This window comes from Gossypium hirsutum, chromosome A07, assembly GCF_007990345.1.
Source record: "Gossypium hirsutum isolate 1008001.06 chromosome A07, Gossypium_hirsutum_v2.1, whole genome shotgun sequence".
In the NCBI taxonomy this organism is placed as follows: domain Eukaryota; kingdom Viridiplantae; phylum Streptophyta; class Magnoliopsida; order Malvales; family Malvaceae; genus Gossypium; species Gossypium hirsutum.
In genome coordinates, this window is record NC_053430.1 from 12,241,381 (window position 1) to 12,255,067 (window position 13,687).

The 13,687-nt window shown below is 29.4% G+C and overlaps 2 protein-coding genes across 6 annotated transcripts; one reads left to right on the plus strand and one right to left on the minus strand.

Annotated features, from left to right (window-relative positions):
- Window positions 1–497: 497 nt before the first annotated feature.
- Window positions 498–3,013, plus strand: LOC107887341 (E3 ubiquitin-protein ligase At3g02290). Its single transcript, XM_016811537.2, has 5 exons — window positions 498–644; window positions 1,113–1,270; window positions 1,391–1,805; window positions 2,112–2,221; window positions 2,570–3,013. The coding sequence occupies exons 2-5, from the start codon at window positions 1,151–1,153 to the stop codon at window positions 2,594–2,596; spliced, it is 672 nt and encodes a 223-aa protein (XP_016667026.2). The 5' UTR covers window positions 498–644; window positions 1,113–1,150; the 3' UTR covers window positions 2,597–3,013.
- Window positions 2,886–8,216, minus strand: LOC107887339 (truncated transcription factor CAULIFLOWER A-like). 5 transcript variants are annotated; one of them, XM_016811536.2, is made up of 8 exons: window positions 7,792–8,214; window positions 5,381–5,444; window positions 5,021–5,085; window positions 4,527–4,626; window positions 4,385–4,426; window positions 4,238–4,279; window positions 4,008–4,150; window positions 2,886–3,134 (listed from the first exon to the last, which is right to left on the minus strand). In XM_016811536.2, exons 1-8 carry the CDS (start codon window positions 7,974–7,976, stop codon window positions 3,092–3,094), a joined length of 684 nt encoding a protein of 227 aa, XP_016667025.1. In that variant the 5' UTR covers window positions 7,977–8,214; the 3' UTR covers window positions 2,886–3,091. The 5 variants fall into 5 exon arrangements, with proteins under 5 accessions (XP_016667025.1, XP_016667024.1, XP_016667023.1 ...); XM_016811535.2 differs by having other exon boundaries at window positions 2,886–3,171; XM_016811534.2 differs by having other exon boundaries at window positions 2,886–3,111; window positions 7,792–8,212.
- Between the last annotated feature and the right edge of the window lie 5,471 nt (window positions 8,217–13,687).

Below are 13,687 nucleotides of genomic sequence, written 5' to 3' on the forward strand. Positions count from 1 at the left end.
TGGAGCTATTATCCCATAATGTTTTTTTTAAATTAACTCTACAAAAGTGATCAATATTACTTTTTTCTTTGTATTTTTAGGGTTAATATATTATTTAGTATATGAGTTTGGATTTAATATTTAATTTAGTATTTGAGTTTATTTTATTTTAATTTGAGACTTAAGTTTAACTTCAATATTAAATTTGACACGTAAATCAAATAGCATCATGTGGTCAAATAAAATTTTACTAAGGTGCTCTAATAAAAAAATATAAATACTTAATTAAAAAAAATTCAAAAACTAAATTAAACATTAAAATTAAATTCAAATTTTTAGACGGGAGAATTAAAACTCAAGTCTTAAATCAAAGTAAACATTAAGGAAAATTGAAGTAACCTTAGCGTACAAAAATTTCCATAATTAATTAAGTCATTAATTTCTATGACTTCTTAAAAAAAATCTCTCCTTCTCTCTCTTTTTTTTTTTAAATTAAACTTTATTATATTATAAAAACAATCCTTCACTAACACAGTAAGAAGCCTCTTTTGCTTTATTTTCGCGCTTTCATGGTTATTCTCGCCGAATAGAACTTTCAAACACAGAACTATAAAAAAAAAAATTCATCAATATTTTCTCCCTTTATCAACTCAATTTTCTTCAAGGTAACACTTTTTTTTTAATCGCTGTTTTTTTTTGTGTGTATTATCTAAATTGGATTTTTTCATTCTATGCATATATTGATTTCTATGCTTCAAATTTTTTTCTTTTGCTTTTTTTGGCTATCATTTGATATAATCCAAATTGGGTTTCCTTCATTTAATCGATCCATGTTTGTTTCTGGGTTTATATTGATTTCAGTAAAAGCTTGAGTCTTTAAATGATTTAGTTAATGTGTGTGCAAGTTTTGGTTTAATGAAAGCTGCTATTTTTTTAATCCCAAATTTGATTATTGATTGTTTACATTGGTATTTGATTTAATTCTATTAAAGGAGTTAACCCTTTTGCTAATTATAAATAAAGCCTTAAAAAGACCCCCATTTTTGTAAAAAGAAGAGATAGTGTGTTGATTGATACATATATGTATAATTAGAATGGTTGAACTTTACTGATATAAGGTTATATATATATAGGGTTTTAACTGAAGTGGAAAAGCATAAAATTTAACATCATGGGTTCTTTTTGTTGCTGCTTACGTGCTGACGATTCCGAGGATTATACGAATTCAAACAACAATGTTCGTAGACATTGTTTATGCCTCACTTGTTTCGTTCAAAATTTCCTTCACATGGTATGTATGTTCCCTAATTCTTTGTTAATGAGCATTGCTTAATAAGCATTATGGTATGTACATGCGTATGTTGGTAGAATTAGCAAATCGTTTTCACGGCATTTGCCTCTATAATTGTAGTATGCCACGTTATTTCAAAGGAGAGATTCTGTACCTTCATCAATTCTAGGGACGGCATATGTGAATTCTCCTGCATCACTATACAGTTCGCTTACTGACGTTTACGAGTCTACTATAAGGTCTTTGCCTTATGATGGCGAGACTAGACATTGTCGTTTACAGCGTGAAGGTCTTGTTTCGAGACGTGAGAAAGGTTCGAGTCATTCACAAGAAGATTCAAAGTCTTTAAGAGGTGCAGACGATGCAGATTCGGAAACGTTTAGTACAGGAGAGAAATGGAATTCTTTTGAACAAGGCTCGACAGAGAGGCAATCTAAATCCTCACAAAATCACTCATCGGCAAAATCACAAGTCGGAGTTGGGTACACTTATTGGTCAGCGGAAGAAGAGGATGTCTGTCCAACATGTCTCGAAGGTAATATTTCTTCTTGAGTTTCAAATTTGATGTAGCCCACTTCATTAGGATGTCTGTCCAACATGTCTCCAACATCTTTCATTCGTATGCATGTTCATTGATGTTAAGCCGAGCAACAATGAACCTGTGTGCTTGTGCCATTAGTTTGGCCTGGATTATAGTGATTGGCGACTAAGCAAAACTTGCTTTACTTGGGGAACACACAATACATGCCATAAAAAGTTGATAAAAATACCGAACATATTAGGTTGGGATTTTAATACATATATTATCTTCGTTTTAAATTAAACGGTTGATTATGTGCAGAATATACTCCAGAGAATCCCAAGATCGTAGCAAAATGTTCCCACCATTTCCATCTCAGTTGCATTTACGAATGGATGGAGAGAAGTGAAAACTGCCCAGTCTGTGGCAAGGTATCCTCGTTTCCCGATTTCTCGTCTCCATGATAGTATATAACCATCAATAATATCTTTTTATGGGTTTGTTTCCGCTTTTGGCCGTTTTTGATGTCTTCTATTTTCAGCTATGAACTAACTTTGGAATCTGTCGTAACAAAATCCGAATGAGAATTAACAATTATTGCTTGGATATCAGCTGTGTTTGATGTACAATGTATTGCTTGAATTTGGTTAGCACTTGGTGATCAAAATGTTTTTGGGATTCACCAGTTTTTATCCTCGTTGCTTCTTAATCTAGTGATCATACGATGTTATACCTGCAAATCTTTACACTTATAAATTCTGGTTTTTGTTCTTTCCCAGGTTATGGTGTTCGATGAAACGACTTAATCTCGCTTCAAAGGCTTCGTTCTATATATTATAGAACTAAGGATTCTGTACAGTTTAACAAATGAACAAAACCTTTTTTTTTCTTTTATTTACAAAGCAGCAAACTAGGATAGGGAAATAAATTGCAGGTTTAGGTATTTGAATTTCCGTATTATTTTATATGAATCAAACTCAACTAAGTTTCGGTTCCTTTATATATATTTATGCTAGTGAGGGTTCAACCTTGGAATAAAGTAAAAATCGTGAGATTTGAACTCCAAACTTGTTGGATGACATTGGGATGCTGCAATTTGAGCAAAAACATCGTTGAGTTTTCAAATGAACAACTTGTATATAGTTTGTCTGATACATTTGAACTTCTCTGAGGATGTTATGTTATGAAATTCTCACTATATATGAAAACATGGTTTCGTACTACTCGATTTGAACAGCTGTTATAATATCACTGATTTGGTACTAGGTTGAGATTGAGCTCAGCTTCCTTGTTTGTCCCTTTCATGGCTTCGTAACTCCCTCTGCATGATTTTTCATATCAAAACTTTTGAGGAATCAGTGTAATTGCATGAGTTTCAGTCCTGCATGTTGCTTTAAAAGATGGTAAATATGCCGAGGAGGTTTTTGAATTAGAAATAAAATTACATTTTATCATTTTTAATTAAAAAATAGTAAATTAATCTTTGTCTATTAGATTACAGAGTAAATTAGTCGTTTTTGTTAAACATTTTGTACTGTTAAAAAATAAAATAATCAATGACGTACATCTCATGCAGGTGTATAAGGACTAATTTGTAATAGCAAAAAATGAATGGAATTTCAGTTTGTTCATTGGTATAATATATAAGAATTAATTTATCCATTTTTTGAGTAAATGGGGTAAAATGCCGAATTTCTATGGCACTTTTATCTTTAAAAGGCCAAGGCATATATGTGCATATAACTTACATTATAGAAAGTAAAAGTAAAAGTAAAAGTACTATGGAGGTCTTTGTACTAAGAGTTAAATTGTATTTTATCCCGTTTACTCAAAAAATAAACAAATTAGTCATTGTACATTAGATTAAATAACATACAAATTGATCCTTTCTGTTAAAAATTTCATTCATTTTATTATTAAAAATTGGTGCGGCAAAGAGAATAACCAAATAATTACATATAACCTACCACGTGTACTTTATTTTTGACATACAAAAACCAATTTTTAACAATAGAAATAAATGAAATTTTTAACAAAAAAATCAATTTGCTCTAATGTATAGAGACTAATTTACTCATATTTTTTAATTAAAAAAGTAAAATACTTAACTCTTAGTTTAGTTTGAGGTCTTCCATGCTTTTACCCATTATGGAATGGTTATTGAGCTAGCAGGTAAACACATTATTTTGTATAAGAGAAAAGAGAGTTAAAAAATACCCAATAGTCAAACAAGGAAACCGTGTTGCAGCCGGTGGTGGTGTTGGTGGTTGTATGGATGTTGATGGTGGTGAGTTTTGGACAAGTTTTTGTTGCACTTCATGTTGTGCATGTTCTGTCGGTGTCTGCTGTTTTTCTTTAAGCTTTATCCATGGCAGTAAGGCAATAAATGAAACTAGAATATAAGCCATGCTTGAACATATCTACAAAAAACTGTAATAATTTTTTACCTTTTTAGCTAGCATGTTGTTCTGGTCTTGCAATGTCTTTTCCTGTCACAAGGTTCATAGTCACAAATAGTAACTTTTTTCTTTTTATCCATATTCTTTTTGAATTTTTTAATTTACTCCAAAGCTATGATATGACAAAGTTCTTACTCTCTTCTGCAGCACTGAAATGGATTCATTCATGAGTTTGTTCTGCATGTCAAAAGAAAACCATGATTTGAGTAAAATAAAATAAAATAGAGCATTCATATAATCAAAATATAAAATTTTGAAATTATTCAGTTTTTTTAACCTTTCTAGTTCGTATTCGCTTCAGAGAATTACCAATTTGTTGTTCCAAAAGTTGCAGGTCCCTTGAACTCAAGGGTTCAAGCTCTTCTCCACGAAAGTTCCTGCATTCACACAAGTGTTACATACATACATACATACATACATATGTACGTACGTACGTACGTAAATCATTTGCTTGAGTTTATTAAGTTTCCAGTAAGTCCAATGCAACCCTAGAAGCTTTGTCTGCTTATTTTATTTATAATATAATTATTAATATTTATATTTTATTATTGAATAAAAAATAAGATATATTTTAATGTTCATTTAATTTAAATAAATGAACAAAAACATGTATAAACAAACACAAATTTGCATAAATAAACATAAAAACAAAAATTGAATTTCTTAACCAACATAATCTGAACACAAACAAACTCAAAAATAAACAAATACAAGTATATGTTTAACCCAGAATAGACCAAGTTTCAAACATATGAAATTACATATTTGTACCTCAAGTTCCTTTGCAAGACTTCAATAGTTGACATGAGTTTGGAAGATTCCAAAGACCAATTTGCCTGTTAGAAAGTTGCTTTAAATCAACAAGCACTAACAATAGAAATTTACAAGCTTGAAATGGAATTTCAACAAATTGTAATAATTGGTAGCTTACGGTTTTTTTATGTTCAACATTTTCAACACATAGTGAATCGAAAACATGATTTGAACAATAATCATCTAAGAGATTATCAGACAAGTATTTACCTTAAAAAGATAAGAATGGAACGGCAGCAATGGTTACACTCCGAGTAAAAATTACTCAGACAATATGCAGGTATTAGATAAAATTTCACGATTTAATGCAAGACATACCTGTGATTCAGAACCAGTTGGGGCATATATTTGTCGTTCGTATCGTTCTAGGATCCTCTCCATGCTGTAATCAAGGGAAAAAACGACATACATGAACAAAGAAATGAACCATAGAAATAACAAGTTTTATCATTGTACATATATATATATAATTTTATTTTAGGTTTAAGACTTTAATTTTTTTTGTGTGTTTTATTATTCACTGATAATACTATTTAAGACACTTATCAACTCACTGAGTGAAATTTTTTGTATTATTGTTTGAAGTATATTTTGATTTTTCTTTATTTTAAAAATCTAACATAAAGATCTTTTATGTTAGAAAAATAAGGGAGTAGCATTTTTATAACAATTAAAAGATTATCAATTTTACAATGTGCATTTAATAAAATGATGTCACATTTTTTAGTGATATCTACCTAATAATATTATAGCTCAACTTGAACAGTTGTATTTACCTAAATAATAATGTCACTTAAAATATTACCATGTCATTTAATTATGTTCACTATTTAGTTTTTTTCTTAACAAGGGTGAAATTATACTTCAAGGTAAAACATGAAGACCTACACATTCCCTTATTAATAATGTATTTCTATTGCTTAAAAAAAACATTATTTGACATCTCTAGGTAATAATGTTAATTTTATCATACAAACATTTGGTAGAGATATTATTTATTTAACATGTCTTAGTATATAAGTTAACAATAAATCATTTTTATTGGTAATATTTAATACTTCTATGACTTATTTTTAACAAAAATAAAAAAAAAATAATCGATTACTTTTACAAAAGTTTTACTTTCTAATTTTAAGTTGTACCAATCTTCTTTATTTTATGTCTAATTATTTTAATACATGTATTAAATAAGATTTTTCCTCGTATTATTACACTGGTAACTAAACAAAGAATTAATGTTCAATTGAGTTTTAAGATTAGTTTTTGATGAAAATTTATTATTAACTATTAATATTAGTAATTAAATTTCATTAATTTAATCTTTAAACTTGAAAAAGAAAATCACAACCATCATATTATTTTTAGCAAATTAACCATAAAATTAAACAAATTCTCAATGAACCCTAAATTTATTCTATTAACAAAATCATGAAAATTAAACTTAACATTATTAGTAATTAACTTACACCAAATCAACTTTAAAATTCAAATTAAACATTAAAAAGTTAACTCTATTAGTTTCAAATATCAAAATGTATAACATTTGTGAAATATCAAATATCACATTTAGAAATTACACTATACGATATATTTACCCATTATTATTATTAGTAAATAATGGTTCTACACTTGTATATATCATTTAACAAAAGTAAATGGATTTATCCACTCATTAAGTGAATTATTATCTTTCAAATCTTAATAATTAATTTACTTAAATAAAAATTTAAGTCCAATGAATCTACTTCCATATACACTTAATTTAACTCAATCCAAAACTTTTTTTCTTCTTATTAAAACAGTGAAAAATAAAATTAAAGACACTTGATTTAATTAAATGGAATATTATAATGATCAATATGGAAATTGTAAATAACAAAGTTACATTGCTTTCCTCACTTTCCATATATATATATATAGATGAATGTATATAATGTCTATGAACATAGCTAATATCATTAGGAGGCAATCTTCTAGGTGAATCAAAAACAAATTCCAATATCCTAGGTTAAAATGAATAGCAAAAAGAAAATGAAAACAATGACAAAAATATGCAATAAAAACACCAAGCCCTATATATGGCACAAAGCTCTAGAAAATTTGCCCAAAACTTGAATTAATTTGGTTTTTCTTTGACAAATTTTTAGCTTAATTAAAGTCCCAAAATCAAAAGGGTAATTTGCCATTTGAATTAAACTTAACCCAAATTCATTACCATAATTGTTTGCTGCCCAAATTCTATATGAACATAAAACTATAGAAGTTAATTTCTTTGACTAAATGAATATATATATATGCGCTAAATTTTCATAAGCAAAATTAGGGTACAATCCATTAATTTGCATTATTATTAAGCAAAAAAATAATTTAGTGTTCAATATGAAAGTTCAATTCAAGTACATGCACTAACAATAAAATAAAATTTATAGAAAACAATCTTCAAAAAATTGTACTGATCTGACAACTCAATACAGAAAAATTGTACAGAAAATCTTCAAAAAATACACAAATTTATGTCTTGTTATCTAAAAAAAAAAAAGAACATAAATAAAAATGTTCAGCAAAGTTCTTTAGCTGAAGACACAATATCTGTTAGAAGCTGAGGATTTTGGTGTAATGCAAAAGCCATAAACAGTGCAGTGATGAACACAAAGAAGGAAAATAAGAAAAACCCAAAAATGAATATACATATACATATATATATATTAAAGAGAGAAAAAAGAAGAAACCTGGGATCAGAAGAGAACTCAAAGAGCTTTCCTTTGTTAGAGAAAACAATCAAAGCAACATCAGCATCGCATAAAACTGAGATCTCATTGGCTTTCTTTAATAAACCACTTCGTCTCTTTGAGAATGTTACTTGTCTGCTAATATTGTTCTCGATCCGTCTTAGTTGAACCCTACCTCTACCCATATTTTGTTTTTTTATTTTCCCAGGAAAGTAAATTTTTCTTACTAAACAAACAAAGCAAAAAAGCAAAGTTCAAGAAACCCTAAATATATGATTCATGGATTCTTTTTTTTTTCTTTTTTTTTGGAAATTTTACGGAGGAAAAGGAAATATGAAACTGAAACAAAAATGGATATTGGAAAGAAAAAAAAAAGTATAGGATTCTATTTTTTTTTTCAGGTGTCGTAATAAGAAACAAAAGGGTTGAGTTTCCATTTTTACATACATATATACAGGGAAAAAGAAGAAAGGTAATAGAAAAATAAAATAATAATAATTAGGTTTACTATTTCATGTATTAACAAAAGAAATTATTTCTCTTAATGCTTACAAGTACATTCACATTATACAATTATATAATCGGAGAATTGTATATGATTTTTTTCTCCATTCGATCTGTTCTGTTGTAAAATATAAACAAAACAACAACAAAAGTTTAACAAAAGCATACTAAAATAAAACATATGAACTTAATATATGATAATCACGTATGGACTTAATATCTCAATCTTTGTTAACCGTATCAAAAGCTCGTTAATATTTATCTATATGCATTTATGAAGAATTAAAATATAATCAAATAATAACTACATATAATGAGATTGAAAATTCACCTATAATAATCACATATGATAAAACTTGAACTGAAAACTCAACTCTTGACCGTTAGCAAATAATTATTTATTTTTGTTAAAAATTAAATTATTTGTATTAATTTTTTTTAAAAGCATATAAAAAAAAGGAAAGGGAAACAGTGGATGAAATGAGTTTTCGAAAGGTGATTGGTTAGCAAAAGATGAAACAGTCTGTTAGTGTCATGTTTTGAGCCACAGAGATTGGAACAGTGACCGCTTCCGTACAATTCTTTCCATTATTTTGGGGGTCCCCCGGGGGGGGGGTGAGCAAATAAAAATTGTGATATAATGTGTCCTTTGATTTTGCTGACGGCGCTAAGGGCATTGATTTTTAGGGGGAAATTACTAAGGAAGCCTGGTGTACTCCAAGTTATTCACATTTACAACCATATAAAGAGTTTATTAATTATTACCAATATAAATAGAAAAGTCTACTCATTAAAAAGAAAACTATACAGATTCAATCAACTCTTTCAATAATAACTATTTATAACAAGAAAATCATAATTATAAAAATACATTTTTTAGTAAATTAGTTTGCTATAATAGCCTATTAAGAAAGAAGGTTCAGAGGCATGTGAACTTGGTAAAAAGTTGGGCTTACGAGTAATCGGGGATGAAAAAGAGGATATCCAGGAATTGGTTAGATTGTTGAAATATTTGAAGTTGCAACAATGTGCCAGAGGAACTGCCCATTTTCCCAACCACTACAGCAAAACAACAACTTGTCATATTTGGAAGATTGACAATTTATTGAATCATATCTTTAGACTGAGTTGATATCGTGGAACGACTCAAGTCCAAATCAAATCACTTGGAGTTACTTATTTAGAATATTGGATCGGATCGGATCAGCCATATCAAATTCCTTAGATCGGATTGAAATGTTGATGTTTTATCTGCCAACAATCATTATTACCTTGGTTGTTTATATTATATTGTATTTAGCTATTTTAGTAGATGTTTAGTAGGGATTGTAATAGATCTTCATTATATTAGCAAGTCTCGAAAAACTCTATATAATTGAGAGACTTGTATAGGTTGATGTACTAGCTATTGAGAGAACTTATCTGTTCGAGTGAGGAACATTATTTGTGAAGAGTGCATTTGTGATTGTAAAACATTTGTGTTTTGGTTTTACAGATTGAGTTCTCAAAGGAAGAATTTAGTGGTGAGAGATTTAATCATTGAGGTACATGGGTGAGTACTTGTAACACCCTTCGCCTGTACCCCTCGCCGAAATAGGGTTCGAGGTGCTACCAGATTTAAACTTTTCATACACACGTATATTATCCTTTAATCGGGCTTACAAGGCCCAAAATATTCATGAGGCATTATTAAATATTTACCAATATCTTAGTCTTGTATCATTTACTTACTCAACTTTACAACCCTATACATGCCATAGACTCGAAACACTAAGATTTACATACGCCGATAGCGTAGACTTGACAATGTGATAATATCTCTGACGGCCTCCAACCCGAGCTAACCTGGCAACCCTAGGGAATATGGAAAAGAAAAGGGGAGTAAGCTTTGCGCTTAGTAAGTTCATAAGAAAACAATAAGCTACTCATTAACAAGTTTTATCAATGTTTACAACATAATCACAAATTCACTACAAGTTGTCTTCCTGAACAATAGTCACTAAATTATTTATAACTGGAACTACAAAACTCCAAATCAATTGCCGTTAATTTTCCCTGAAAATAAACTCATATATCTTCCATCCATAAAATTTTCAGAATTTTAGGTTTGGCCAATCAATGCCAGATTTTTCTTAAAGTTTCCCCTGTTTCACTGTTTGACTAATCTGACCACTCTTCACTACGAATCAAATTTCTCATTGTACAGAATTAAAAATATGTTCTATTTGATTTCATTTGAAACTAGACTCATTAAGGAGTCTAAGCATATAAATTTTATCTTATAACCATTTTTGTACAAATTATAATGATTTTCTAAATACAGAACAGGGGACCCCGAAGTCATTTGACTCTATCCCACGCCACTTCAAATATCTCATTATCAGCATTTCTTTTGCTTACACGGTTTCTTTTTAAGAAACTAGACTTATTAAGCTTTAATTAAATAATTTATTCAGCTTCTAACTCAACTCCAAAAATTTATGGTGATTTTCCAAAATCACGTTACTGCTACTGTCCCAAGCAGATTTATTACAAATTTACTCTTTCACACATTCTTTGCATTCACATTATTTAAACATGTATATCACCAATCAATTTCATCACATATCTATAATTTCACTCAAGCATAATCTCAATACAATACATCATGCTCAATGATTCGCACACAACCGTTCAAATTAGCAATTATAAGATGATTTCGCACATAGTCTACCCTTATCGATAATTTACGATGGTTTTGCCCTTACTCACATATATGACATAGGCATTTTCACCTATGCTTCTCATTTCACATTCATGATTCAATTCCAATCGATCTAACATGCATAAGAATATATCACATACCTGGCCAACTTATATCACATACCTGGCCAACTTAATGCATTGAACAAATTCAATTACCGATTTAACACAAGGTCTCATAGTCTTAGACTTTTATCAAATCACCGGCATTTAGCCTGCTAGGTTTTAAACCCGATAATATTATTCACCAGCTTAAAGCTTGCTAGGCTCAAAGCCCAAATATCACCATTATAAAGTCGTCTCATAAACAATTCATATAATATAGCATGTATACCTGTTCACTTTGCTCTATTTAATCATTCAATCACAATTTATAATTTCCCTTTGAATCATTCGATATTTTGCACACTAAGTGTCATTCTCAATATCTCGCACACTAAGTGCCATTCTCAATATTTCGTACACTGAGTACCATATTTGATTGCCCCGCACACTAAGTGCCACATTTTGTCGATATGTCGTCAGACATTAAAATATTCACGTATATACAATTTATACAATATTAAAGCATTAGAAACATCAATTTAACAATGCTTATTGCATACGAACTTACCTAGCTAAATTGTAGAGATACCAAAGTTTAAGGGCATTTTGATAATTTTCTCATTTTTCTCGATTTTCCACCCGATCTTGATCTAAATTAATAATTTCATTCAGTATATTAATTTAGACATTAAAACACCTCATTTCATACAATTTGGTCATTTTTTCATTTTTACAAAATTACCCCTAAAGTTTTACTTTTATTCATTTTAGTCCCTGAGCTCAAAACATGCAAATTAACCATTTTTAACCATAATTAAGCTTAACCAAATGTTCATGGTATCAAAACAGTCCATAATTCACTTTATGGAAAAATTATAGTTTTGCCCCTAATATTTCAACTTCTTTACAATTTAGTCCATCATAAAAATGCAAATTCATGAAATTGAGTAAAATTATACTATAGACGAATATCACTAGTGTCTCTAGCAGGCCACACATTTCATTTATTTGACATTTTAACCACAAAGTTTTAACATTTATCAATTTAGCCCTTAATTATCAATTTCACAAAAAATCACTTAACAAAAGGTGTTTAACTATCAACAAGGACTCATATTCTTCCATTAAACTTCAAAGCCCTATTATACTCATCAATGGAAAATATCAAACTATTCAATGGTTTTGTAAAATAGTCCCCTCATTAGATAGATTAAGCAACAACGATCCCGAAAATATAAAAATAATTAAAAATGGGACTAGAAATGCCTACCATGCATTAGCTGAAAGTTAGAAGCTTCTTCCATGGCTTCTCAAGCCTTCATATTCGGCTGGTAAAAAGAGAATGAAAAAGATGACACCTTGATTCTTTTATTATATTCATTTTATTATTATTTTAACCAATTTACAATATTAACCTTTATACACTTTATTTATTACACCAAATGCCAAGCCATCATATCCCACTATCTCTTTAATGGGCTAATTACCAAATAAGGACTTCTACTTTTAAGTTCTATATCTATTTAATACCTTTAGGTTATGAACACAACTTTTGCACTTGACACAATTTAGTCCTTTTTGTTTAATTAACTATCGAAACGATAAAATTGTTCAACGAAACTTTAATACCATCTTATTGCCACTACGTAAATATTTATAAAAATATTTACGTCTCGGTTTATAAAACAAGATCCCGATACCTCATTTTCTAAACCCACTTGACCTTAGGGTCATACCACTTGAACTTAATAAATCGTTTATAAAAAAAATCACAATATCAAAAACATTTTTAAAATCACAATTAACTCGTAAATATTAAATATAATATTTACCAACCTACTCGTTCGGATTTGGTGGCCCCGAAACCACTGTTCCGATCAACCCTAAAAAAACGGGCTGTTACAACTCTCCCCCCTTAGGGATTTTTCGTCCCCGAAAATCTTGCCAGAGAATAAATTAGTGATTTTCTTTCACCAACCTCAACAATTTCTCACCTAGCCTCAGATTTCTCAACTTTTCAATCTCATGAGCTAAGATTATGATCTGCTCTTTGCTATACATCATAACAAGCTAAGTTTTTACTTCTGTAAGAGATACTATAGATAAAGGATCTTATTTGTATCATCACATCATATATATAAAAAAACACATTACGGGTCTTATCAAGTTTTGATAATAATCTCATTCAATCCGATGAACTGCGAACTCAACTTCTCTTTATAGCTAAATCTAGAAATTCTATTCCCACTATAATACCTTTACAAATACTCAATTTTCTAATTGAAAATTCAATGATTTTACGCATCAAGCCCACATATATTTTCTACAAATCTGAAACTGTTTTTAGAAGGTCATGAATTACTTTCATTTCCCTTTAGTCTTTCCAATCACATCGACCCCGAAATTCTTTTTATGAAAATTCAATTCAATACAAAGAAGTTCAATAATTGCAACCATACCACACTCATACAATGCTATCTTAACATTCATCTCATAACTATTATTATTATATGCAAACTTAACCAACAATAAATGTCTTTCTCGGTTGCTTTCAAGTTCTAGAACACAGTGTTACAAAGTAATTCCATACCCAAAGCTCATAGTA

Coding starts and splice junctions, on each gene's coding strand:
- LOC107887341 (XM_016811537.2), top strand. CDS start 1,151: ATGGGTTCTTTTTGTTGCTGCTTACGTGCTGACGATTCCGAGGATTAT. Junction 1,806..2,111: donor CTGTCCAACATGTCTCGAAG/GTAATATTTCTT, acceptor GATTATGTGCAG/AATATACTCCAGAGAATCCC. Junction 2,222..2,569: donor ACTGCCCAGTCTGTGGCAAG/GTATCCTCGTTT, acceptor GTTCTTTCCCAG/GTTATGGTGTTCGATGAAAC.
- LOC107887339 (XM_016811534.2), bottom strand. CDS start 7,976: ATGGGTAGAGGTAGGGTTCAACTAAGACGGATCGAGAACAATATTAGC. Junction 4,427..4,526: donor AGCGAATACGAACTAGAAAG/GTTAAAAAAACT, acceptor TTTGACATGCAG/AACAAACTCATGAATGAATC. Junction 4,151..4,237: donor ACAACATGCTAGCTAAAAAG/GTAAAAAATTAT, acceptor CCATGGATAAAG/CTTAAAGAAAAACAGCAGAC.